Genomic DNA, 27,554 nt, shown 5'->3' on the forward strand with positions numbered 1-27,554 from the left:
GACTGCTGGATCAAAATCCTGATGGAAATTTCCAATAAAGCAAGCAGTAGTTTCTTCCAAAGTCAGGCTAGAAAATGTTCACAGATGAAATATCATAGTCTCTGAATGAACTTGAACGAACTTTGTAAGGAGGGGATTTTTTTTTTTTTCAATTTGTGTAAGAGTTCCATAAAATTGAGAAGAAAGTCTGACAGCCATGGACTCCCTGCACAACTTGCCAAAGAGGTTCAAGGTTAGAACCCTTAGCAATCAGTGATAACAAGGGCCCCTGGACCATGCACTCTTCAAAGAACAGGGAAAATCTCTGGGAAAAAACATCAGTGTTTTTGGCCTATAGGATAAATTATTTGGGGCTATATGGATTAGATGCTTCCTCCACTGATTCATTATCTGTGCTTTCAGAGCAGACCCATCTGACCTTGGGAGAGTGAGTCATGGTCAAAAACTCATGCTGGCTTATATCAGGCCCAAATCCTGACCAATGTCAGTCATGTTCTCTTTTTATTCTTGTAGATCTCAGTATTCCAGAGGAGCTGGGATCATTACGTTTTCAAACTGGGCTCTGGGGAGCCCTGGGGATACCTTAGATGTTCTTGGGGATAAGGAGGTAAAGGAGAACAGACAAATTTGAATTTCATCCCTTAGTCCAGATTTAGCAAGAATAATCTATTTTCTTAAAATCTATTTTATATGTTGGGTTTCTGAACAATTATCATTTGAAGAGTTTGAATTTGAAGTTCCAGTGATGAAAAAAAGTAAAAAAAAAAAAAAGAAAAAAGAATAAAATGATATTACTCAGCCATTAGAAATGACAAATACCCACCATTTGCTTCGACGTGGATGGAACTGGAGGGTATTATGCTGAGTGAAATAAGTCAATTGGAGAAGGACAAACATTATATGGTCTCATTCATTTGGGGAATATAAAAAATACTGAAAGGGAATAATGGGGAAAGGAGAAAAAATGAGTGGAAAATATCAGAAAGGGAGACAGAACATGAGAGACTCCTAACTCTGGGAAATGAACTAGGGGTGGTGGAAGGGGAGGTGGGCGGGGGGTGGGGGTGACTGGGTGACGGGCACTGAGGGGGACACCTGATGGGATGAGCACTGGGTGTTATTCTATATGTTGGCAAATTGAACACCAATAAAAATAAATTTATAAAAAAAAGAATAAAATGAAATACTGATCCTGTCCAACCCTTATACTTAAATCTTGCATCAGTGAGAATTCAAATTTGCTCCATGGCCTCTGTATGTTTGGCAAGATGGAGGTGCCATTGACTGTTAGAAGTATAATTTTCAGATGAATGTTGAGGAGGAAAGTCTGACTGGCATGGGTGGATGGAGACAGTGAGATAGACTCTCCTTTTGCTTTGAAGGAGAGTAAAGTAAGGGACGGTAGCTAAAGGGTAAAGTAGTGTCAAGGGAGAGATTTTAACTCAAATAGATATAGTCTGTTTTATTTGCTAATGGGAATGAGTCTGTTTTATTTGCTAATGGGAATGAGCCTTCAGTAGAAAGGGGAAATAGATGATAAGGAGAGAGGAGGAACATAACTGCTGGGTCAATGTCCTTGGATAATTGAGAGGAGATGTGTTCCAGTACACAAGAGGTTAACATCAGATATGAGCATGGTCATCCAGCTATTCTAATATGAGGAAGGCTGAGAACCTGGGTACAGTGCAAATAGCTTGGATGAGTTCATGTCAGCAGTATATGATATCTTCTTCATGCAAATGCAGTATCTTGGAACCCAGGATAAAATTAGAGAAAATTTCAGACATCAGCAACATTCTACTAAATCTGAAAAAAAAAATTAAGAAAGCTAGAAAAGAAGTATATTGGTATCATCAAAAATGATATATAGAAAAGTTATTATGAAAAAAAAAAAAGAAAAGTTATTATGGTAATATACTGAACTCTAAAATTTTAGGAGAAGAAACCAAATTCTGTTTGGCCTTGTTACCTTGATTTGCAATTTTCTTAAGAAAGCCATGAATAGAATGTGAAACAAATATTTGCCATGATATTTTGTGCTGTTGCATTTGACTACCAGGGTCAGATTTATCCATTGTTTTACTTCTGTTTTGCTTTTCTTTGATCTGTAGTATGGGTAGTATGGGTATATGGGGAAGAAGATTTTTGGATGTCCCCCACCCCCACCCCACCCCCAGGATCATGAGGTGGCTAATGACCCGTACTCTGGTGACTATAGTAGCTTCCACTGTTGAGTGTCTCCTGTGTTCAGTTCAGGTAATGTTGCAGACATTTGAGATGTGTCACCTCTAAGCCTCACAATAACCCAGCAGAGATGGGTATGATTATCTCTATTTTTCAGAAAAGGAGATTGAGGATAGGGGAAGGTTAAGGCATTTGTCCAAACTCACACAGGTAGAGAATGTTTGGATTTGTTGCCAGAGTGGGATGGATGCGATGGCCAATATCCAGGTAAATGCCCATTAGCAGGAGGACCAGCCCTCTCCTTACCGATGCCTCCTTGGTGTTAGTCTCCTCTGATGCTGACTTGGCAACCTTCTGAATGATGGGGGCGATGTTGGTAGGACCGTAAAGCTGGAGTTTAGGAAGGCAGCTCTGATAGGCTTCCACAACTCCTTGAATTCCTGAGGTGAAATTGGCAAAGATCAGAAGTTCAGTAGTCCTCTCAAATACATGTGTAATCAAACACACAGAGAAATAAAGCGTTTAATTGCCCCTAGTCATCCTTATCAACATCACATTTATATCCATGAGGTAAAAAAGAAAACACCACATCCATGGTGGTGTTGCCTATCCTCCTGCCGAAGTCATTCTCTTTCAAAGCTCAAGTCAAGCAACCATTTCCACAAACTTTTCCCTAATGTTCTACTTCACACATACGATTTCATTAGATCCTCATAGCACAATGAAATAGATGTTATACCTCTTTTATATGTGAGAAAACTGAAGCTCAGGGAGGTTAAATGATCTGCCTTAGGTCACACAGCAAGTGAGTTGTAGTCTTAGGATTTAAGACCAGGTCTTGTCTGGCTCTATCTAGGGGCTGAACTGTTAGCCACTAGGCAAGTCAGCTTTACTGTTTCTCTAGTTTTCATACCACCGACTGACTCTCCTCTAGTATACACCATCCTGGGCCACCCCTAGGAGTCATGTGTACATGGTTTCATCATCATTATTTAATGTAATATGCTGAGGAATTTTTGGCTGGAAATAATGCAACACTGACCAAAGCCTTTGAGAAGGCTCTTTCTGGCACAAAACCATAAAGGTACTTGTTTGAAGTCACTGAGGTCATATCCTTTGTCAGCACGTTGATAGTATCAAATGATTTCCATGTTTCCCCTTCTCCTTATTCTTTCACGGAGAGGAAGTTTTGAAAAAAAAATACCTAATGAAAACTTGGAAAGCAGAAAGAAGGGTAGCTAATCACTGCCCATGGGGTAAATTTCTCCCCCCTGTTTTTGTTTTGTTTTTTTTTTTGGCCAGAGAAATCCAGAATTGGCATCAATACTCTTGGTGTAAGCTCAAGATCTCTTCTGCATTCTGTCTTTTATAACTATTTTTTTTTCTCTGTTATTGGCTTTTCATTGTCTTTGGAGTAGCACAGTTTATTTGGAACGAGGGAGCCTACTTCTCTGCTGTGGACAGATGACTGTGGATAACTGACACACTGCATCGGAGCAGAGAGACTAAAATAGGAAAGGTAAACACAGAAGGGCTGTGAGACCTCAGCTTTCTTTTATGTGTGATTTACCTGCACATTCTGGGTTGTCTTCATTAAAGTTGATTGCAAAGTCGTGAGAGACCTAGACACCAATTAAAATTTTAAAAAAGGAAGAAAGGAGAATTACAACTTTAATCCAGTAAGGAGGCACTGGGGTTTAGAGTTTGCAAACAAATGCCCATTACATTCATTATGTGTTAAGCAGCAGGAACCATTTTAAGCCTTTACACAATCAATCTGAGATGGAGGGTGAATTCTAAGCTCCCTGTGGTGTTGAGGTGACAGGAAGACTTTCCAGAATCAGATAAATGCTGGCAGGAGAGGAGAATAAGGCAAATAAAAAAGAAATCGAAGAAAAGATTTCTGAAAAATGTAACTCCAAATAGCTTCCAGATTGAACTGGCCACAGCCTAGAGGCTTAGATTTGGCTGAGCTCTATTTGGACCCAGTGATAAAAACAATGATAGCTCAATAACGCAAGCTGTCTGCCCAACATGGTGATGGTTATGAAGTCTCCAGCTAAGCTGTTGACATTTAAGAATCATTCTAACATGATATGCAGAAATATAGGGCAGGAGGATTTTCACATATACACAGTTAAAATAGACTCTACTCTTGGAAAAGTAATAAAGCAATACTTTTACTTTTCCAACACAAATTCCCTTACCTGGCAGGACCTATGCATAAGTCCGAAAAAGGTATTGTTTCCTTTTTTGTTTCTAAAACCTGATAAACAGGAGGGATGTTCTGGCATCTGGACATTTTTATTGGATCTTTTGAAATTATACAGAGATTTCCATTTCAAAGGTGATTTCCATGCCCTGACTCTTTTGGGGGCTAGAAGATAGGTCATCGTGTTAAAAGATGCCTCTTTTCTTAGTGTTGGTGCCCTATCCCACATTTCCTTGTCCTGAGCACATCCAGGCAAGTCAGCTGACTTCCAACCATCTTACCTTCTCAGGCCTCCGGAGCCTGCTTTGGCTGCCTAGCTGAAAATGTTGAGAAACTAATGTTTTTGGGGAGCAGCCCTTAATCACTCAAGGGATGACAGGACATGGTGTATCAATACCCCAGCTCTCTTACCCCTTAGGGTCTGTGCATGCCCTACATTGTCTCCCTGGGGCCCCCAGAAGAATTAAGCTCTAGCTGCCCACAGTGGTAACTGGCTTCTTAGCACACCCTATGTTGACCTCCCCCCTCCATTCTTCCACCCTCTGTTGAGGTTTCTTCCACCTCTCAAATAAACAACTTGCAACCAAATCTTTCTTTCAAAGTCTATCCCCCAGAGAGTGCAAGCTAAGACATTAGTGCTTGTGGCTCAGTTTCAAGGCAAACTCAGATTTTATCCTAAAGAAGTCAATTGTGATAAACTTGCTGGATGTATCTGACAGACTGAGACCATTGGTGCCTGTCAGGGCAGAGGGGAAATTAGGCATGGAAAAGGGGCATTTGCATGACTTTTTGAGAGCAGCGATGAGGAAGTGAGAGGGATGCTCTTTAAGACAGCAGGAAGAATAAGTTAGCTGACAGGCAGTGTGGAGCCAAGGGATCAAATGAGCATGAGGACTTCAGGAAACAGCAAAAAGGATGAGTTACTCCAAAAGGGGGGCCAGGCAGGTGTCACAGATGAGAAAAGGCCTGAAATAAGTGTACTGCATACCTTTGGCCTTAGTCCTGCTGGCCAAGCTGAGACCAGAACACTACCTGGTGGGGATGTGGTGAAAGATGCTCAAGCATCTCTGGATAATTGGACAGGTGATTGTTTTTTTGTTTTTGCTTTTTAAAAATATATTTATTTATTTGAAATAGAGAGAGGGAGGGGGGGGAGGGCAAGGGAGAGAGACACAGAGAGAATCTCAAGCAGATTCCCTACTGAGTGTGGAGCCTGACACAGGGCTCTATCTCATGACCCTGAGGTCATGAACTGAGCTGAAATCAAGAGTTGGACGCTTAACCAACTGAGCCACCAAAGAAACCCATGGATTGGTGGTTATTGAGGCACATCTCATTTTCAAAGCTCAGGAGCTCTGGGAAGAAGGTTGGTACCCATTTGCCCACATTCTGGAATTGATACCCCACTGAAGGGGCCAGCATCCTCAGTTTTAATTCTTGCATTTGTCATCTTTTAATCTTAGTGTTGCCAGGTCTTTTAGTTTTTCCAGAGAGGTGAGAAATCTGACATTGTATATGAAATTGTTTAATTCTTTAAAAAATTGTGTCCAATATAATACATTTGTGGCCTGAATAATGTCTACAGGTCACCAGCCAGTAACTCCTGTCCCATGTTCTTCCTCCCCATGTGCTCAATTTCCAACAAATACTTCTATAATTTTGTAGCCATGGCTAGCAGGGAAGATAGTGTGGGATATAAGGCAAACAAGAAAGAGGACAGGTCAGAGAGACACACCACTCCATCCACTGCTCTTCCAGCAGTAACAGGGGTATGGATTCTTTTCTTTCAAAAAAGTACACAAAAGGGAAAAGTGCTTGGTCTGGCAGCTCTGGTGTGGGAGAAAATGTCAGCATTTTTCTCCTGCCCTGTGACTCAATCAGTAAAAGGGAAACTGATGACTGAGCAGTATTGCTTCCACTTAGCTTGTACCTCAGAGGAATTGGTAAAGCTGGGGCAGGGACTTTTCTGTCTCTCCAAGGCCCTTCTACTTGTGGGAGCAGAGTTCTCTGGGGAGAGTGTCCCACAGGAGCATCTGGTATACCACAGCACAATGCCTCAGCTCCACTGCAGTGCAAATCTCTCTTCACAATCTTTGCCTTCCTTGTTTGTGAGAAATGACTATCAAATAGGACTCCAGTGTTTTCACAGAAACCTTTCAGCTTCCCAATACTTGAAGCCACAGTGGTTATCATTGGAACTTTCAGGACTTCTCTGTGTCTCTCCCTCACACAGGCCTGTTGCTCAGAGACTTGGAATGAGGGGCATCTGTAGACATTATTGTCACAGACTTTCACAGTTGGCATTGTTGGTAGGACTTTTATCTGGGGGATATCTGAATAGATAGGTTCTGAGCCAGTGGAGAGCAACTACCTGAGTGTTTTCTCAGTCTTTGACCATATCTGTTAAGAAGCTCAACATGACCCTTCATTTGGACCTCTGAGAAGACCTATCCAGAATACCAGGAGATTGAGTTTTATCAAAATATAGGCTCCAGTGAGCTAATCTCACTAGTTCTGAAGACCATTTCTGAGTTTTGGGGCTCTACTTACATAGTTTTATCAAGGGCCAAAAGTGAACTCCTGTGAGAAAAGTGCAAGTTATTCTTTGGCTACAGCAAAGGATCTGCTCACTCACCGTGTACTCTGGGGGTATCCTGGCACCAAACCCAAAGGCTGGGAACATCTTGTCACTGTAAAAAAAAAAAAAAAAAAAAAAAAAAAAAAAAAGAAGTTGCTTCATTTGTTCATCTAATGAGGAAGAAAAACATGAACCTTCATTACCTCACTAGGACGTTACTATGTCAAATGCTGACTCATGCTTCTTGATTATCTATAGTAAAAAGGGATAGCAGCAGTAGCACGGGTAATTAAAATCAAGAAGGAATCCCCAAAGTTCATTACAGTCATTAGTCTGCAATGTCTTCCCATAACTTTTTGCTAGATTTGTTACTATGGAATAAAATGGCCCAGGATTGCCTCAACTCTCCTATGCCAATTTTCTTGAAAAGTGATCATGAGTTACATAACTCCAGTGGTTGACTGTTAGGGTTTTGATATATATTATCCTTTAAAATCTTTGTAGAGAGATATCATTATTCCCATTTCCCAGGGTGGGGAAATGCCTTGGGAGGTAAAGTGATTTATCCAAGATCAGGCTGCTAGTTAGAGCCAGGGTTCAAATCCAGACAAGTCTAAATCCAAAGAGATATTAAAAAATCAGTGGGAAGCTTGTAAGGCTAGCTAACTGTCAGAGCTTGGTTCCTTCTACAGGACTCATTGTGTCCATTACTTTAACTCATACAAACAATGATACATTGTTTACATTTTTTTTTTGTCACCTGAATGCAAAAGGATGCTGTTTCTTTTGGCATTAATATCTTTACATCTCCACTGCCTTTCTGTCTCAAACTGTCCCTTGCCCCTCTCTTCAGCATAATACTTGCCATAGAGTGTGTGCACAATAAATATTTAATGACTGGATAACTCATGATTTGAATCATGGCTTGGTTTATCTTATGCATATTGAAATTCTCTTAATTTACTCATTCATGTATGTTATATTAATTCCTTACTATACTATAGGTGAGATGATGGAGAGAAGAATTAACCTTAATTGCACATATAATGTGCTGGGTATGATGGTAGGCAATGTACATTTTTATTTGATTCTCATGCAATTCTTGAAGTTCCACTTACTTATTATTCCTGCTTATAGGTGAATAAACTGAATCTTGAGAAGTCTAAGAAAATGGCCTAAGGTGTTTACCAGGGAGGATTGTGTGATTCTAAAGGCCATGTCTTTTATGCTGTCCCATTATGGTTTAATGATTGTATATAGCATTAAATGTGACTTCCTTCTAGAACTTGCAGTAATGGGGTCCCTTGGTCAAACTATAAATAAGACTCTCCTTAGGCAAATTTTGTTTCAATGGGGCTCTGGAATTTTGCTCTTGGCAGAGGCATATCCTTCTCATGCCATCTTCCTTTTATTTTCTCTCCCATTAAAAATACAGCTGAGATTTATTCTTGGAACAATCCCTACATTTCTCTGTTCTTTGCAGAGTTAGCCAAAGAAAAAAGGAAATTCAGATTAGGTCTCACGGTCCCTGAATGGCTCTGTCAACAAAAGGGGACCCCCTCAAGGCTGACAGAGAAGTCAAAGTACAAAAACCAGATTTTTACTCATCACCATCAGATTTAGAGGTCTTTAGTAGCCAATGAAGGCTTTGATAAAACTTCACCAAAATGCAGCCAAGCTGAGCAGATTTGGGGTAAGGGTTAGGAGATACAAGGAAGCAAACATTCTTTAAAATTAGTCAAGTTTGCCAGAAAACCACCAGCTCTCTCTTTTCCTCACTGTTGTGTAGATACGAGCTTTGTGGTACATTGCATCTGGCATATAGTAGAAAAGGTATTAATACTGGTAAATAGAAAAACACAACAGCTTATAAAGGATTAGCCACAGCTCTGAGAAAAAATACTTCCGGTCCTTGGAAATACTGAAATACATTGCCTCAATAATTTCTCCTTAACCAAGACAAGGGGAGCAGGTATGGATAGGAATCTGTGAGGGAGAGTTCAGAGGTACTTTTGGGGTAAGTCTGGAAGAAAACTTTCCAGGGTGGCGAATGGGTCCTGGTTCTTCCAACCCGGAGATGTCTCAGAAGTCAAAACAGAAACCTGAGTCTCCACACCTTTTATTTTTTTTTCTTTGATGAGTTTAGGAAGGGTGAGATCTAATATTCCATCCCTTTCTAATCACCAAACCAATGTTCCAGCCTTAATGATATTCTTTTTATACCTTCTAAGCCACCCTTGGGGATTTGAAGTTTGCTGAGCATGATGCACTGTTATGTAATTGAGTTTCAAGAGCAAGGAGGTAGGGAAAATGCCTCACCTACAAGAAGAATAATTAATGACCCAGGAGGACATCAATTCTCTGAAGTTAGCCACCACAAAGTCTCTAACTAACAAACATACCAAAGAAAAAATTTTAAGCCTAAGCACAATGGATTTAAACATTCATTATTCCTGATTAAAAATAAAGTAGGTAAAAAAAATAATAAAGTAGGCAGATAGGAGTCTTATGCAAAAGGCAAGAGAAGGCAGGTTGAGCACATAAGCAAGCATTGGTATGCCAGCACATCAAAGAACTTGAGATTGAATCCACCTAGCACTGAGTAAAAGGGACACTCAGCAACTACTGGGAAAATGATGGGGGGAACTTGCCAACTTGGAAAATTCAATATTACTACGTTGCTAAAGGCAATATTTCTTACTATTAGAATAAAATACTATAAAATACAATAAAAGAGCCCATGTTCTTCAATGGTAATGAGCATGTCGTCCTGAACTTGTTAGTTCAGGACTACTGGATACATGTTAGAGAATGACCTTGGTCAAATGATCACCAGATGGAAGATTCATTTTCAAATACCATTTTTACCCTCCTGTTAAGGAAGACTTTGAGATGAAGAAAGAGAGTAATAAAAATAAAGACAAATTACCTCATCCATAAGGGAACAGAGGCTGACTCATAGCAAAATGGCATTTCAGAACACCTAGACATTTAATTAAGACTATTCTTTAAGACAGTGGTCCTAACACTGGGGTAAATGGAAATACAAAGCTCTTCTGGGGATAGGAGATCTGGTGTTTTTTTTTTTTTTTTAAAGGAAATCAGTATTCAGTTTCTCTACTTTCATATATATTCTCTGTTAAAATTGATCTTCTGGGAACACCTGTAATAGAAAGACCTGCTCTCAATTCACACCTTCCCTTTCACAATTATCCTTCTCCTTACCCATTCTGAATCTTAACCACAATGGTGCATTGTTCCAGAGTATAAAAACTCTGCAGTAGAAAATAAGAGAATTAGGAAACAAATCCTTTTGCAAGTCAGGTAGTTGCCAGTTTTTGCTTTGAAAAATTGTAGGAAGTGTTGATATTAGCTGGTAGATCATTAAAAATACATTTTGGTGATAAACCATTATGTGATTTTTTTGATCTATAAATTAGAACTGAAAGAAATGATAATACTGCTAGTCAAACTCTTTCCATTACCACGCACTTATTTACAAGAACAAGTTTCCTAGAATTTATATTTATAAAAACAAAAAATTAGATTATAATTGATGCTATTCTATTCTAGTATTAGCATTTTAGCATTTATTTACAGATATGTAAACTACTTGGGGGAAAAACTCCACTATTTTTTTCATTAAAAATTTTTTTAATTTTTCATAGACAATAACTAGATATTGACGTTTCCAATATATTTATGTTATTTTGATCAATTATGCACTAACATTGGTTGTGATACTCAAACAGAAGATTTTTAAAAATATTTTGAAACTTTTCAACACAGAATTTTAGAAATTAGAAATTTTAAAATTTATATTCATATTTTTATTATAGAAATCAATAAAAATTTTGAGCCCAAATCTTAAAGATACATTAGGATGAAATTCTTTGGGGGAGGGGAGTGGAAATACAATTTCATGAAAAAGAAGAAATAATTAAAATTCTCAATTCCAGCTAAAGAGCTTGTTCATGCGTTTTTTAATGGATGATGGTGATTATCACAGAGCTATGGCATTTAGATCCTACTGGATGCATTTACAAGAATTATGTGAGAGTTTTATTTTTAATTGTCCATATTTACAATACACCAGGATTTTCAGTCTTTGTCATTGTTTAAACTCATGATAGAAAACACTGGATTTCAATGTAAGAATGTGTGAGATTACACATTTTTATAAAATTCTTTTCAGGGCTATGTGCTCAGAACCAAAAAGTAAAGGTCATTGGTCTACAATGTTCTTTAGATTCGACACTATAATCCCTTTTTCCTTTTGTGTTCAGTTTATTTTTTATTTTTTTTATTTTTTTTATTTTTATTTTTTTTGTTCAGTTTATTTTTAAAACTAATTAAGAGTATCCAAGATTATAGCTTCTATCATTTACTGACCATAACAGGCAGAGCATGTGCTAGCTAGCCATGTCATGTCTATCCCTACAACTGCTCTGCAAGGCAAGTTCGATAAATCTTCCATTTGAAATCAAGGACACCAAGGCCCATGGAATGGAAACCTCAGAATAGAGGTAGCAGGGCTGGGGGCTGAAACCAGGGTGTTCCTGTCACTAGGACCCCATGTTCTTTCATATTATTTTTAATAATTAATTAATTAAATAAATCAACGAGAGAGAGAGAGAGAGAGAAAGCAAGAGAGAGCACAAACACAAGCAGGGGGAGCAGCAGGTAGAGGGAGAGGGAGAAGCAGGCTCCCCATGGAGCAGGGAGCCCGATGTGAGGCTTGATCCCAGGATTCTGGGATCATGACCTGAGCCTAAGGCAGACACTTAACCCACTGACCCACCCAGGCACCCTAACCTGATGCTCTTTCTATTACCCCTGTTGACTCTGCCCTTCGTAGGAGGCTGGTCTGGACTACAGATTAAGAATAATAAAGGTAAGTCCATCCAAGTTCTAATGACAACAAAGGACAGATTCAGCAAAACTCTGAACATCCCAGAATTTGCCATCCCCAGAAGGCCCCCACCTTGACTACCTCTTCTCCCACAAAGGATAAAGTTTAATCCTTCTCTCTTGATGCAGTCCCCATCCTTACACAGGGCAAGGCTACCCTAACCTTGCCGGGCTGTGATTTATTTACATGCCTTTTTCTCCCTGAGATGGTGAACCAACTGGGGGAACATTATGCTTTATTAATTTATCTCTGTCTTTACCATGTGAGGTGCCTGGCAGCCAACAGAGGCTACATAGGTCCTTAGCCATTCCATCTCACTCATCTCACTGATTTAACTCTGGATCTCACCTTGGGATGCCATTAGAAAAATGCCCATGAAAAAATCCTGATTCCTCAGGATGTACACCAGACTAATTAAATCAGGCTCTAGGACGGGGCCCAGGCATTGGCATATTTTAAGACTTCCCAAATGAGGGATCCCTGGGTGACGCAGCGGTTTGGCGCCTGCCTTTGGCCCAGGGCGCGATCCTGGAGACCCGGAATCGAATCCCACATCGGGCTCCCGGTGAATGGAGCCTGCTTCTCCCTCTACCTGTGTCTCTGCCTCTCTCTCTCTCACTGTGTGCTTATCATAAATAAAATAAAATAAAGTAAAAAATTAAAAAAAAAAAAAAAGACTTCCCAAATGTTTCCAGGGTGCAGCCAAGGCTGAGAACCACTGACTGGTGTTGGTAGAGTGGAGGAGGTAGCACTGTGATACAAACCTATCTTCTGATTCTAAACCCAATACCTGTCAGATTGGGCATCAGACCTAAGTCTGCCTCTTAGCACACCATGCAGGAAGACTCCTGCCTCCTTCACAGGTCGCTGACACCTGGGTGTCATTCTGGGGTGGCCACATCCATGAAATGGCAGTCTGTGCTTCCAAACAATGCATTCAGTATCTATACTCTCTTGAGAGCAGATAGACCAGCCTTTGGTTGGAGGATGTGGCAGGTGGTCAGAGACCCACATGTCTGCAGGGCCCAAGGAATGGATGTCACCTTGATCTTGAGCAGCTTGACCAGAACGTTCACGGGAGCTGGGCAAGTGCTACAACCAACAGGGAATACATGAGCTTGTGTGTGTGCATGTGTGTGTGTGTATGTGTGTGTGTGTACCTGTGTGCATGCTTGGGGAGTCCAAGGGGAGAGTATGGGCAGCGTTCTCTTTTTCAGAGGCTCAGGGACAGAGCGGGACTGTCTTCTAGGCTTAGAACCAGGTATTGTGGAAAAGCTTCCCCTTCAAGGCCACCCTGAGAGGGGCTTTGTGCATCTCACCAGCTGTTCTACTCATTGATCACCTCGTGCTGACCCCTCAGCAATGACTGTACAAGGCAGAAAGAAAACCCTGGGCTGTCAGAGGCTGGGAGCCATTCTAAGGCTCACGGGGATTAAACACCACGCTGTCGCTGCAGGGGGGGGAAAGACGCCTTCTGTCAGTTTTTATTCAAGTGTTTCTTTTGAACATCAACCTCAGTGACTTTGATGTGAGAATAAATTAATTCCAAAGCCCCAACTTGAAATTTCCTGACTCTGCCTGTCTATTGTCTATCCACCCACGCAGGGGGGGAACTGCCCAACCTTGTCAGTTCTCAAGCGAGCAGCTTGCATTACACGTTCTTCCTGGGAGGCTTTCACGAGAGGCCTGGGCTTCTCAGGCCTGGGCTTCCTTGGCTGTCTCCCCCTTTTAATGCTGAGCTGCCTTCCCTATACATATATGTATACGTATACGTAAAGCTCCACTGAGCCGCAGAAGCCTGATTTTCCTGGACAGTTGGGCCGATCGCTTCGGTATTATCCTATTAAAAAATTTTAAAAGAATCATTTACAATAATTCTTCATGTAGCCCCCAAGGTGTCAGATCTCATTTTTATATCGAATCTGTATTTCTGCATGAATACAAAATGCTCTCTAGGCTTTGCCTGGCTTTTGTTATAAGGAGACAATAGCTCTAAAAGATGCACGGGTCACCCGGATTGTAGTGTCCGCATGTTGCATGTGAGGTAACCAGGAAACGGAGGAAGTTCAGCAGCCAACTCGAGATCATCCCATAAATCTGCTGCAGAACCACAGCCAAGGCTCCGGGCTTTGGCATCTTAGTTTCTGGTCAATTCACCAATCTTTTCTTTGGAATTCAGCATTACACTGCCTTCTCCCCTGAAGAGTCAACTTTATTATTAAGCATGAATTTATTGTATTGTATCAAGTGATTTACCTACTTTATTTCTTTTATGAGCATTTCAAGATATAAAAGTTATTAGTAATCCAGTGGATATCCCTCCACTGCCTTCTTTCTTGCTTCTTATGCATTCACCAGTATACTAAATCATTTGTGTGTGTGTGTGTGTGTGTGTGTGTGTTAGAAAGGAGAGAATGACTGTTTTGGTGTCTTGTGGATGTCTGGAGAGTTTCTGGCAGTGGAGATGCGATTTGTCAGTTTTTTTCTTTCCTTGGTGGAACTCTCTATATGATATATACCCTCTCTAGGAATACTCCCTGTATTTGGGCCAAAAGAAAGCAGAGCTGAAATTCAAGTTGTCTTCAGGGTCAATATCTCAAGGTTAAGTCTAAGAAGTATCACTTCAACAAGGTAATTTAAAATGCTATTGCCCTCTGTTCTAAATTTTTTAAAAATTTTTATTTATTTATGATAGTCACACACACACACACAGAGAGAGGCAGAGACGTAGGCAGAGGGAGAAGCAGGCTCCATGTACCGGGAGCCCCACGTGGGATTCGATCCCGGGTCTCCAGGATCGCGCCCTGGGCCAAAGGCAGGCGCTAAACTGCTGCGCCACCAAGGGTTCCCCTGCCCTCTGTTCTAAACATACAAGAAGGCAAGTGTCAGCAAGGGCCTGAGTGTTTAAAGCTGTTTGACTTTACTGGACCTGTTCATTCAGTCCCTGGTTGCCCTCATACCCAGTTGAGTTACTGGCAATGACCGAGCCGAATCCAGAAAATCACCAGCAAGAAGGATACTGATGAGACCTTGTGCATCACCTGTCCTGTTGGTTTCTCTGCACATTGTGGTCACTAGATTGTCTCATTCCTTATAGTGCCTGGGGCAACAGGTTTTGAATATAACTCCCACTAATCATGAGACTAGAAAAAACAGAAATCATGCTATCCCATACAATTTCTCTGAAACTGGAAGACAGAGCCACTTAATTTTCCTGATTTAAAGGGTTAGTTCGTTGCTTCTTATCACTAACTAGCCTTGTTTTACAATCATACTAAGGACTCAACTGAGATTTATCCATATTTATATTTACATTTATATTTACATTCTACCTCAAAGAACCTTCTCAGACAGGTGAACAACTTCACCTCAACCTAGAAATATTGAAAAGGCAAAGTAAATTCAGTTTAATGTAATTTATGTAAATCACAATTCTCTTGGTGGGAAAGGTCAATATTTACCATCAAGGAAAAATAAATGTAATACTTATCTGATCTCAAAATCATGTTTTCTGTATACACACCCCCACACACACATACACACACATACTTCCATGGGCACACACACACGCACATGGGCAGACACACACTCTGCTAGTATTACCAATAGCTTTGAAGTCAGTGAAACACTGTGGTTATGAGATTAAGCAGTGGAATGAATTAGATCTGAGTTCAAATCCTACCATGGGCTGATGCACAGCCACAATGCACAGCCACAATGCACAGATTACTTAACCTCCCTGTGCAGTTCTTTTCTGTTAAATAGTGCCTACTAGGTAAGGCATAATGTGAGGGTTAGATTCAGTACTGTCCAATAAACTGGTGCTTCTCAAACTCCAAAATACATACAAATCATTTGGGAATCTTGTTATCATGAAGATTCTAATTCAATAGGTCTGGGGTGGGGCTCACAATCCTGAATTCCTGGGTGGTGCTGTGCTGCTAGTCCATGGACCACTTTGAGTAGCAAGACATCCTGAAACTTCACAAAATGTAAAGTGGTTTTGCAAGCCAAATAAGAAAGTTGAGAAAGGGTGTGTGTGTGTGTGTGGTGTGTGGTGTGTGTGTGTGTGTGTGTGTGTGTGTGTGACCAAGGTGAACATGGCATGAACTCAAGTTTCTCTAGGTATGGAGAGGATAAAACATCTGGGGCAGCTTTTATCCTGTTCCTTCATGAGCCTCAGTATGGGTAGCTGCTGGGTTTCATTTCCGTTTTTCTGCCGAGGATCAGCCAGGGAACCATCAGAACCCACAGAGAGATGATAAGGCCTGAGCCAACTGGAAGTCTTGTACCTGTCATAGTCTTGGCAGATCTCCCCCACAGCCACCAAGGCTTTCAGATACTCGTTGGGCTGGTAAGGGTGGATGTAGTGCAGGGAACAGCTGTTCCTGGGGTCTCCGTTTGAGGCTGTGAAATCTATAGCTACCTGGAAGAGAAAATAGGAGAATGGGTGGATTTAAAGTGAATGCATCCTATAGGAATTGTAATCCGCCAACCACACAAAAGACATGGCTTGAGATGGAAAAAGCAGCACATCACATACCCTGCCAAGAAGGAAAGTAAGAGAAGTTACTAATTTGGTTGAGGCCACTTCTGTAGTCTTCCGTTCTCCTCTCCCCCAATGCCAAAACAGAATGTGAGATTGACACGCAGGTCAGAAAGCGCAGCCACTGTTTATCCACATCACCAGGCAGCAGGAGTAAGGGTGGAATATCTGCTCCCCAGGTCATAATTCACTAAGAAACCACTTCTCTGCTCTTCAGGCAGGACAATTCCATCTCAGAGGCAGAGGTAAAATCCCTTAAAACTAAATTCTGTGATAAAGATGTGGTCTATATAAAAATAAGCCATTGTCATGTTTTCATGTGTGGTGAGTTGCAGAGCAACGTGCTGAAGTGGTTATAATACATTTTCTGCAAGAAGCAGCTTCGGGTGAGGCATTCAGCTTTTGGTTTCCATTCATGTGGGAAGTCCTGCCTATAACAGAGAGGAAGCCTGAATGCTATGGCATCATGACTCGGAGGTAGAGAAGAAAAATATCTGTCTTGCTGCCAACTAGATATTATCCTTGAACTTCTTAATTTTTTTCTGACCCCCTAGCATCATTATCTAAATAAGAATTGACTCCTTAACACCCTTAGCAACACCAAATAACAACAAAAGCCTCAAGCCTGGAGAGTGCAAAAATGAGAAGGAACATTTCTTCTGTCTCCCAACATTATTACCGTTTAAATAAAAGTTAACCCAGCAAACACCTCTAAAAAAAAAAAAAAAAAAAAAAAAAAAGCTTTAGCTTGGGAGTGGGCAGAGGTAGGGAAAAGATAATGGGGATTAAAACAAAAGGAGTTGTAGGAAAAGAAAGAAATGTTCATGTTACGTCTTTTCTTTTTCTTTAGGGCCTGTCAGCATCCACTCACAGGCTTACTAATGTCAGAAAGGCTTTATTTTCTCTTATGATCTTGTGGGTGGGAAATGTTATTTGTACATCATGTGACAACATTCCACTATGCCACATAATTGGAGTGTCCCATTGGATTTATTGGGGGAGGGGATGTTACTTCTGGAAGAACAGAGAAAAGGTACTATGTGTTCTGTTTCTGCTCCTAAAAGATCAGCCTGCAAGAGTCAGGTTAATAAGGGACAATGTCCCCAATTCCTTATAATGCTGCCACCAAATCTAAGTGACTAGAAGAGGAAAAAGCTATAGGCTAACAGGAGTTCACTTATAATCTTTCTTTTTTTTCTTTCATAAATTTACTTTCTTCATCAGTGATTTTGTGTCCCCTTTTCTTCCTCACCCCTCCCCAGGATTGTGTGGAAACGGAATTTAAGCAGGATTCAAATTCTATTTTCAGAATACCCTGATGTTTTCAACAAAGGGAATACCAACTGATACAATGCTGGTACTAACAGTGTTTCAAAAGGAAAAAAGGTCATGTGGAGAGAAATCACACGGTATTTCCCTAACCCTGAGATGCCCTCACTCAGATAACAAAGGGAAGAAAGAGAAGAGTAACCTTTGTTAAAACCCTACTCTGTGTCAGACACTATGTTATCTGCTTTCCAGGTATTTTGTTATTTCATTTTCCCTAAAATCTCTGGTACGAAGAGATTGTCATTTCTTTTTATTGATGGAGATCCTGATGCCAAAGGTGATGAAGTTTGCTGGAGACAGAGCTGGGTTAAAACCCAGGTCTATATGGCTCTGAAGACTGCTCCTCTGTTATGCCATTATACATCTAAGAGAACATATGTGGCTGTGGCTAACATGCCAGGATGTCACATGGGTATGTTAGTTCCTATGAAGAATGGAGGGGTTTAGCCTGGAAGTAGTGAGACTAGCTAGAGGCAATAGAGTAACTTAGGAGAGATGAATGGCCTTGAGTGAAAGTTTTTTCTAATCAGAACAGTTGTAAAAGGTAGGCAAAGAGCAATTAAAGTGTGTGTGTGTGTGTGTGTGTGTGTGTGTAATAGGAGAATGTGTTACTGAGGATGACTGGAGGTGATCTAAGAGGACCAGTAAAATCCAGCTGGGAAAAAAGAGAGACAAGAGGTGAAGGTCCTTTTAATCAAGGACTGTGATGAAAAGCTCGAGTGTGGGGGGCCTCCATGTATTCTGTGAATGAGAAGGAGGTGTAAAGCCCTTCAGGACCCATGCATGGGGCCTCAACCAGACAGAGGTCCAAATACATGCAGATTATTTCTGGAAAACTTCTCTAAGAGGAACACCTGGGAGGTGCTTGAGAGATAGTGTTCAAAGAAACCATATATACCTAGGGTCCTCCTGGTTCACGAACCTCAAGCATGCAGAGCCACCACTTAGGCCTTTTGGTCCTGATGAGACACACTTAGGGGTAATGGCACCTCCCACACATATATATAGGGTTTAAAAGGTAAAAAAAAAAATGCTGGGAAGGCCAGGTGTAAAGCCACCTCTTTCCTACTAAAGAAAGCATTTTAGGACTCTAGAAAATTCTAGAGAACGTGGGAATGTTGTTATGGAGATAACCTTGATTCTGCTCTAATTTATCTAAAATGCAAATCATTGGAGGTGTCGAGATGTTGTTATTAATAACCAGTACCTATGGCTCACATAGGTCTGTTTATGAAGTTCGTCATCATGGATCACCACAATCCTCTGCCTGTGCTTCTGGATGCTGCAGTTGAAAACTGTCCCATGCACTGATTACCTGAGTGTCAAGGGTATTCCATGGTGACAAACACAATGCTGGTGTCTTGATAGAAAACCAGAGAATGAAACCAGGTAATACAAAGGCCAGAAGGGAAAAACCTCCATAAAGAAAAATGACAACTCAAGAAACTCAAATGTTCCTCTTTTCCTCCCCAGGCATGGGCAAGATCCTCCAAGTACGCAGGCAGCAAGTGGCAGCATTCAAGTCCGGGTGTATCACCTGAATGAATATGTTGTGTTATGGGGAGAAGTGTGTATAATGTCTGGATGAACACACATAGATTTTGGCAACAATATATTTTAAAATAGAGCAACATATCATAGAGTTGGGGCGAGTGGAAGGCAAGAGAGGTGACGAGGACACAAATTCAAGAAGGCATTCATTGCCTGCTGACCCTGCACTTGCATGATCTCGAGAGTGAATGCCTCCTTTTAAAGTTTGCGCCCTAGGTGCCTCTCTTGCTTTATCTTCATTCTGGCCTTGTTTGTATTTTCATTTTCTATCAACTCTTCATCCTCGGGTTTGGAATAATTCCCTTCTGTTTAACAAACTAGTGTGGAGCAGGGGTGAGAGTGAGAAGGGGGATTGTGACCAGAGAGATTGAGGATAGAAAATGAAGAGCACTTGGTGACTGATGGCTGACAAGATGACATCCTGAGGATAGTGGAACCCTGAAGACCACTGTTAGAAGGTCGGTGTTGGGTTGTTTGCTCTTGGGGTGCTGTGCAGACATATGAATAGGCCTGATGGAAATTTTACTTTTTTTCTGCAGACAGCCCTCTGGGGGCAGGGGAGGGGGGTGGAGGGGTTCCACTTTTTCCACAGGGATGGCCCCAGTGTCTATGACAACCACAGAGGTTATTCTAGCTCCAGAGACTCTGATAGAGCTTTGGGGAAAGGTATGAACTGAAAACTTACCTGGACAAAGAGGAAAGAAACCAATGATCCTTACCACCTACCCCTTTCTGTAGTTCCCACCGCTTATAATAAAAAATATTTTATCATTGGCTAGACAGCAAGATAGTCTTAAGTATACAGCAGCTGAAAGATCTTTTTCCTCGCAAGTTATGGTTTCTAATGTCTCCCTGATGAAGCTGGAGATAAAATATCTATCTTCAGGAGGTGGCCCTTCTACCAAGAATTCTCTGTGCTCTTTAAGTTAGCATTAGTGGAAAGAGAACAGAGCGAAAGGTTAGGTTTATTTTAAAAAGCAACAGGGAGGCAGTGAAAGACGGGAATAAGCTGAGAAATAAAAGCAAAGAAAATGACTGAAAAATACCAGTTTGTGGAGGTGGCTACCAACGCCTGGCTTCCTGAATGCTGGTGAGCTTGTGGGGTGGCCACGTTTTCATTTTCTGATATGAAGCATTTACAAAAGCCTGTGGTTCTGGTATGTGCTCCAATCTTCTCAGCAGGCAGCCTGGGAACAGGCGCCCGCCCGTGGCTCTCCCCTTCTGCCCAGGAGGCCTGGCTCATCATTAAGCAGAGCTGTGGAGCAGCTTTGCAAACCCTTGTCAAGTCAGACTGTGCAATGTTCCCTCTATTGCTACCGAGCCTCCGGTGCAGAGCTGCTTCCCAGAAAAGGCTGGAAGCCAATCAGAAGCATCTATCTTCAGACATTCTTAGCTTCTTATATGAAATGAGCCCACTCCTCAGATCCCCTTCTCTTCTGTGACAAACAAGCCATTTGAAACCTCCCGGATATTTTCTAAGGGAAGCTGCTGTGAACCACCTTCTGGTTAGCTGCCTAATTTCTCTGCAATCAATCTGCAGTCAACCTTTGTCATATCATCTGCTGGGGCAGCGGTTTTCTTTCTTTTATGTTTTTTTTTTTTATATTTGTATATAGTTTGGACCCGTATAATAAGCCTGATAGGTAGAGATACTGCTCAGTCTAGACCATTTCTTAAATGACAGGTTAAACTCTTGTGCTTTTCAATTTCCTCAAAACTCCACTAGGGGCAAAGAAATGGGACCCTAGGCTAGATGGAAGGGATCCCCAAGGTCACCTGGTTCATTTCCCACAAACTGCTAAGCATTCCGCTTTTCAACCCAGGGCTCATTCTCATTTCTCAGAGGTCTACACCAGAGTCTGCCAGTATTTAGCTTGGGATATAATGTAGTGATTTCAAACTTAAACTGGGACACAGTGTAGACAGAGGATGCCCGGAAGGTGTTAGGGACTGGGCAGATTGCCTGAGAGAATTCGTAATAGGTGATCTTTTTCTTTAGGCTGGAAGGTTAATCTGGGAGGAGCCCCATTCAGATTATTATATTCTATTACCAAAATGTAGACTATAAAATTGGAGAAAAAGCAAAGCCATACTGTTCTTTTTTTTTTTTTTTTTTTTTTATTTATTTATGATAGGCACACAGTGAGAGAGAGAGAGGCAGAGACACAGGCAGAGGGAGAAGCAGGCTCCATGTACCGGGAGCCCGACGTGGGATTCGATCCCGGGTCTCCAGGATCGCACCCTGGGCCAAAGGCAGGCGCCAAACCGCTGCGCCACCCAGGGATCCCATACTGTTCTTAATGTTAAAAAATTATCAATAATAAAAATGGCCATCTGATAATATGAAAAAATACATTTTGAAGGTCACCTGGACCACTTAAGAATCTGATACAAAATTTATGTCCTTTCATTGGAAAATGCACATACCTAATTCTGCACATAATTTTGGGAGTTCAGGGATGCCCCACAGAATGGGGGCATGATCCACAGAATTGTGGATCCTAGGCTAGGATTCCACTAGCTTAGCCAGTCATGTTTCTTTTTCCTTTCTAGATTTCCCCTCTCTCTCCCTCGCCCCCCTCCCCTTTTTCTCTCTCTCTACATAGACACACAAATATTTTATCTGGTTATAATCATAGAGTAGCTCTGCTTTATGTTCTTTTTTTTTTTTTTCAGTTAACAATAGGTCATAAATATGTCTCCATGTTATCATCAATCATTATAATTATCATTTAGAATGGCTGTATCATAATCCACCTAAATGAGGTACTGTAATTTACATAGCCATTATCCTATTGTTGGACATTTAGGGTGCTTGCTGTTTGTCTCTGAAAATCTGCTTTACAAAGTACATTTTTTTCTTTTTTTTCTTTTTTTTTTGCATCTGGAAAAGCAGTAACTTTCAAAGGAAATAGTGAAGTTTTCTACCATTTTCTTTCCAAATACCTTATGGTGTCTGTCTCTTCTATGCTGCCTATAATCTTGTGTTTTGTGTGTGAAATTCTAGTATCTAATTTTATTTTTGCCTGCTGTGCCATGTGCCAAACACAGTGAACTCCATCTCCCCCTCTCTAGTCTGTTTCTCGTCCACCCACCTCCCCCGGCCTCCTCCAGGACTGCCATGTGACAGTTGCCCTCAAATTCTTAGCACTTGAGGATTCACGCGAGGAGATAGAACGTCCTCAGGGGCGCCCTTGGCCTCTCGAAATTGTGTGCAGAATCAGGTGTGTGCATTTTCCAGCAAGAGGATATAGATTGTGTATCAGATTCTCAAGTGGTGCCGCTGACCAAAAAAGAATCATTGACTAGGGCTCTTTTTAGCATCTTAATCTCTTTCCCTCCCCTGGAGCTGCTTCTCTACTTGTAGTCAGATTCTAGCCTAAAACTTGCCCTCTTTTAATCCTCAAGTTGCTATCCTCCTTTCCCCCTCTTGCCACCTCTTCACTGCCCGCCTTCCTCAATGAGTAGTTATACCCACTGTGTTCCCTTCCTTACTTTCTGTCTACACCCTAACTCCTGGGTCTCCCTGTCTCACGCTGCTAAAATTGCTCATTCAAAAGATGATACGTGCCTCTTTATCACATGCCCCTGTTTTTTATTCATCTTCTAAATTCTCTTTCACATATGGGATTATTGCCCTTGATCTTATAAAATTTTCTTCTTAATCATTTGAAGTTCTGGCTTGTCCTGGACCTTTCCTCTGGCATTTCTGCATCTATTGGTTACCCCTCTTCCCCTTGCCGCCCACCGGAGATCTATAATTTTCTGAGACACCTTTTTTCTCTCTGTATTCTTCTCTCTGGCCATCTTATCCAGGCCCTTATGTGTGCAGCTTCTACCTCTCTCCTGAAGCCTACGACCATTGTTCTAAGAGCCATCTCTACTGGAAGACCTGAAAGTACCTCCATCATGTACAAGTGCAAATCCATCATCTCACTGGCAGCTCCTCTGGATTTCCATATTGTCATGAATAGGCTCGCCATGCGTTGTCAGTCAGGCGCAAAAGATTTGAGTCCTCTGGACTCATCATTTTCTCTTGTCTTCCGTTGCCTCATTGCACAGGCCAAGGCTTATTGGTCTCTCTTGCTGCAGTGTCTCTTCCTACTGCTGCCCTGCTGGTTTAGCCTCTTACTACTTGTTACCAGGACTGTTAATCTCTCCTTGCTTCATCTTCCAGAGTGCCCTCACCACCTCCGATGCCTTCCACCAAACACGCCCAGTTTAGTTCCCTAATGCATGTCCCCAATTGCTTCGATGTCCTGCTCAAGATTCTTCTGAACATTCCCTCATTCACCACCTTACTTCAAAATTAAAAGCCCTTCAAATTCTTAATCCAAACCACTTCTCTAACACTCCTCTGAATATATCATGTTTATGCATATTAACCCAAATATGGTTTCAATATTTATCAGTAGAATATGTGTATGCATAAACATTTAAGTTCATAGGGATGCTTTTTTTTTTTAAAGAGAGGTGGAGGTGGGGAGGGACAGAAGGAGAGGAAGAGAGAGAATCTTCAGCAGGCTCTGCACCTAGTGCAGAGCCTGACATGGGGCTTGATCTCACAACCTTGAGATCATAGCCTGAGCCAAAATCAAGAGTTGGACACTTAACTGACTGAGCCATCCCTGTAGGGATGCTTTTGAAGGAAAAACCTAGTATCATATATATCCATCTCATTTCTTGTTTTTCCTAAATCTTACCTCTCCGTTAAGGTTTAGGGTTCAATCCACTATAATTCAATAACAGTAACTAATATACATCAGCCTGGCATCTGAAGGGAAAGATGCTCCACTTTTGACATCTTAAGGTTGAGTCAGAAATACCAGGCATCTGTGGAAAGTGCAAAAGCTTTCTCTGAGCCCCCGTTTGTAACAGGCACTGGTCAGAGCCTTGATAGGAAACAAACAGTCCCTTCAAAAGGATGATTAAGAGAGCTTAATAAAAGGACAATTTGAAAAGTTGAGGGACACTAAGTCAATAAGGTAAGGGAAGAGGAGTTAGAACTGAGGAGGTGGTGGTGAGAGCCATTAAGGTGGTGCCTCTCAGCAGGGGAGGACCAGCAGTAGTGAGAGAGGAGGGGAGGGTCATCCTTCTGTTATCAGGCAGGCCATGTGGACCCAGCATGTGGAGCTGGGGACCCTGTGGGGTTAAACTTCGGATGTTCATGGGGGCTGGTTTTTGCAGCATAACTCCAAGTGCAGAGCAAGCCCCTGAAGGTTGAATAAAGAGTTATTCAAGAGCATGGAATCTATAGACTCTAAAACAGACCCAAATCAATAGAACTTTCCCTTGAAAATCTATAAATAGTTTCCTGAGTTGCTCATTTGCCTAAGATTGTGGAACACTATTTTCAGTAGCTCTCTTTTATGATACTGCTGGCTTCTCTACTTCCATTTGTGTATATCCAGCACAATGAGCCCACAGGAGGCTAGAGTTAGGTGTGTGTGCTTAAAATGAGTAGGTTTGCTCCTTTCCATATGTGCTGCCATGCATGCGGGAGGGCTGGGTGGGTGCACCTTTAGAGAACCTTAAACTTTAAAGAAATGACCAAATTCTAAAATTAACTCATAACTATTGAGGGGTAGGTGAACAATGCTCGAAGGTTAGGGAGGACATAGGTAGACACCTCTGAGATTAGAGTAGAGGACAAGCCTCTAGTTAAGGAGGGGTCAGCCTGTCAAACAGCCCTAAACTCATTCCTTTGGAACTCCTTTTAGTTCTTTGAGTACCACCATCCCTGTCCCAGAAATACATTGGTCCTGTCTTCTCTCTTGGGCTTAAACCTGGACAAAAAAATTAAACCATCTGCCTTGCTTTCTTCATATGACTGAGCCAGTCAGGGAGCTAAACAGGGCTGAACTTCATGACTATGCATCTGTAAGATGAGGAACAAAAGCTGTTCAGATTGTATTTGTCTTGTTTGCCATGTGGCTTTCCCATAGGTTTTTAGCAGATCTCTCTCTCTGGCCATCTGAGGATGCTCTTTCTGGAGGTCACATCTGCCCAAACCTAGGAGGGTTTCGAATATTAAGTTATTCCAGGGCAGATGGACTCATAAGCTTGGTCTACCAGCATTTTAAAAAGACCCAGCCAACCCACCCAAATACATATTTGGAGCATGTAAATCCCATGTGTTCACAGATTACATGTAGGAGATGATCCCTGATCCACCCACTGAAGCTAGGTACTGTATTTCTCAACTTTGAAAGACTAGTTCTCCAATATTCTGAAATTCACCTTTTCATTGTTTAATGAACCACTTGGATGGCTTACTCTTGGCATTAGTGCTTGTGTTTGGGCTGTATCTGCCTTGGCTCAGTGAGACTTACTTCCTTGCCATCCTACTCACCAGGTGATGGGATCTGGCAATATGCCCACTACTCCATGCCTCATATAGTTACTGAAAGAATGGGAAGCATTAGGAAGGTTCTCAAATCACCTGAGTTTGAGTGACATGAGTTTCTTGATATGATTGCGTGACAGCCATACTCAATGGAGAAAATGGAAATATGAACTCACTTTAAAAACATGATACTATAAAAAAAACAAAAAACATGATACTATGCAGTATTTTAGCAATGAGAACTGAACAAAGCTGACAAAAGTTGATTTTGTTGTTAAGGGTTTTAGTAAACTTTTGTCTCCTCATTCCCTCAATCCATCACCATCCCCCATACCTTGCTCCTTGAATACAAACAAATGGGGAAACAACTTACTGTAAACTGGATTTGGCAGCCACCCATTATGTAGTCCAAGAAAGAATGCATCTTGTGGATCTGCATGGGAGAAGGAGAGGAAATCGTTTTAGTAACAACACAATCTATTTCCTTATGGACTGGAAGCTTAATTTTTGGGGTTGGGCTGCTAACCTAGAATAAGGAGTAGAAAGAGCTCTTTGGGGAAAAAGGGGGTCAATTGATTTTGTTATGTTAAGGAGAGAAAAAGCAATGCTCAGTTTAGATGGCCCTGTGAGGATTGCAACTACCCATGCCCTGCTCCCCTCTCTTGGGTAATGGTATCTCTGGTGAGAGACTAACAGTGTATTTTCCAAGTGTCACTCCTATTTTGGAGTCCTATTTTGGAATTAATAAAGTCTCACACTTGGCTTCGGTTTTGCTCCCCATGTCTAAGTCCCAGTCCTGGTACCATTCTTAATACCACAAGTAATCTAGATTGGTGGCTTCAGGATCGCAATGACCTGAGAAGGCCTTTACTGACAGTTTCCCATTAGTTACATTCCTTCCATACCATGAAAAATGACTAATACTTATGAGCACTAACTCTAAGCCAGGGACTCAACAGCCATAATTTCATTTAATTCTTAGAACAACCTTATAAAATTGGTACTATCATTATTCTTGTGCCATTTTGTGGAGGAGGGATTTGAGGCTAAGATCTCCTACCTAGTAAGTAGGTGGTGGAGGTAGGACTCTAATGATGGCAGTCTGGACTGCATAGTCCAGTCTTTGGACCTCTGGGCTGGGAGTCGGCGTGGTCCCTGCTTTCTATCCAACCATGAACATCTGTGTTCTCATGTGCCTTACCAATTTCTGGTCTTCATTTCTGCTTCCATGATTCTTCTGCTTGACTCAGGGTGATATTCATCCATTTATTTATTTAACAAGGATTTATTGAGCCCCCACTATGCACTAGATGGTAGGGATATAGTGATGAGAAAAAGGGACATGATCCCTGTAGTCATGGAGCTCACAAACTGCCCGCTTTTACCTGTGAATTCTGACCCTCAATTCTCGTATTCCATCTGATACTCAGGGCAGCGTCTCAGAGACTGACTCAAGAAATCCTGTGTTGGTACCACCTCCAGGTGGTACACATCTCTTGGCAGACTTCTCAGGGCTAATGTTCACTTGGCCCCCTAAACAGTGTCTACTCCAGGCTTCCTTCTGGCAATGCTTTGCTTGATGGTTGAGACACCCTCCTATTGTCTTGTATATCGAGGAAATAAGAACTTGGTTGGGAATGAGTTGAAATAACGTTGGCCCCTGAGCACTAAATTATGAGATCAATTCATGGAGGATCAAAACAAATTTAGACACAGTCACCTACAGGAGACAGATAACCACTGAACTGGTTCATCTAGATCTTTTCTCCTTCCTGCTTCCCTGGCTGTGAGGATGTTTTGAAAGTGCCTGGGATTTGATTTGTAAGGTAAGATGATCAGAGACAAATGCCTTTGGAAGCAGGCACAGCTCCCCAAAGGACTGGAGGCATGTCACGC

The 27,554-nt window shown here is 41.5% G+C and overlaps 1 protein-coding gene and 1 long non-coding RNA gene across 4 annotated transcripts in view; one reads left to right on the plus strand and one right to left on the minus strand.

Moving 5' to 3' along the window:
* CPNE4 (copine 4) overlaps positions 1–27,554 on the minus strand; it is a 670,646-nt gene that overhangs the window by 11,153 nt on the left and 631,939 nt on the right. For all 3 annotated transcript variants that reach the window (XM_025448963.3, XM_025448965.3, XM_049099801.1), the window contains 5 exons: positions 26,032–26,091; positions 16,179–16,312; positions 7,032–7,086; positions 3,755–3,806; positions 2,491–2,624 (listed from right to left, as the gene is read on the minus strand). In XM_025448963.3, the coding sequence (XP_025304748.1) occupies positions 2,491–2,624; positions 3,755–3,806; positions 7,032–7,086; positions 16,179–16,312; positions 26,032–26,091 (435 nt within the window). The remainder of the gene's footprint in view (positions 1–2,490; positions 2,625–3,754; positions 3,807–7,031; positions 7,087–16,178; positions 16,313–26,031; positions 26,092–27,554) is intronic.
* LOC112661087 (uncharacterized) lies at positions 17,741–21,637 on the plus strand. Its single transcript, XR_003137418.3, has 3 exons — positions 17,741–17,953; positions 18,984–19,150; positions 19,235–21,637. It is a non-coding gene; the product is annotated as an uncharacterized LOC112661087 (long non-coding RNA).

Source organism: Canis lupus, chromosome 23, assembly GCF_003254725.2.
Source record: "Canis lupus dingo isolate Sandy chromosome 23, ASM325472v2, whole genome shotgun sequence".
NCBI lineage: Eukaryota > Metazoa > Chordata > Mammalia > Carnivora > Canidae > Canis > Canis lupus.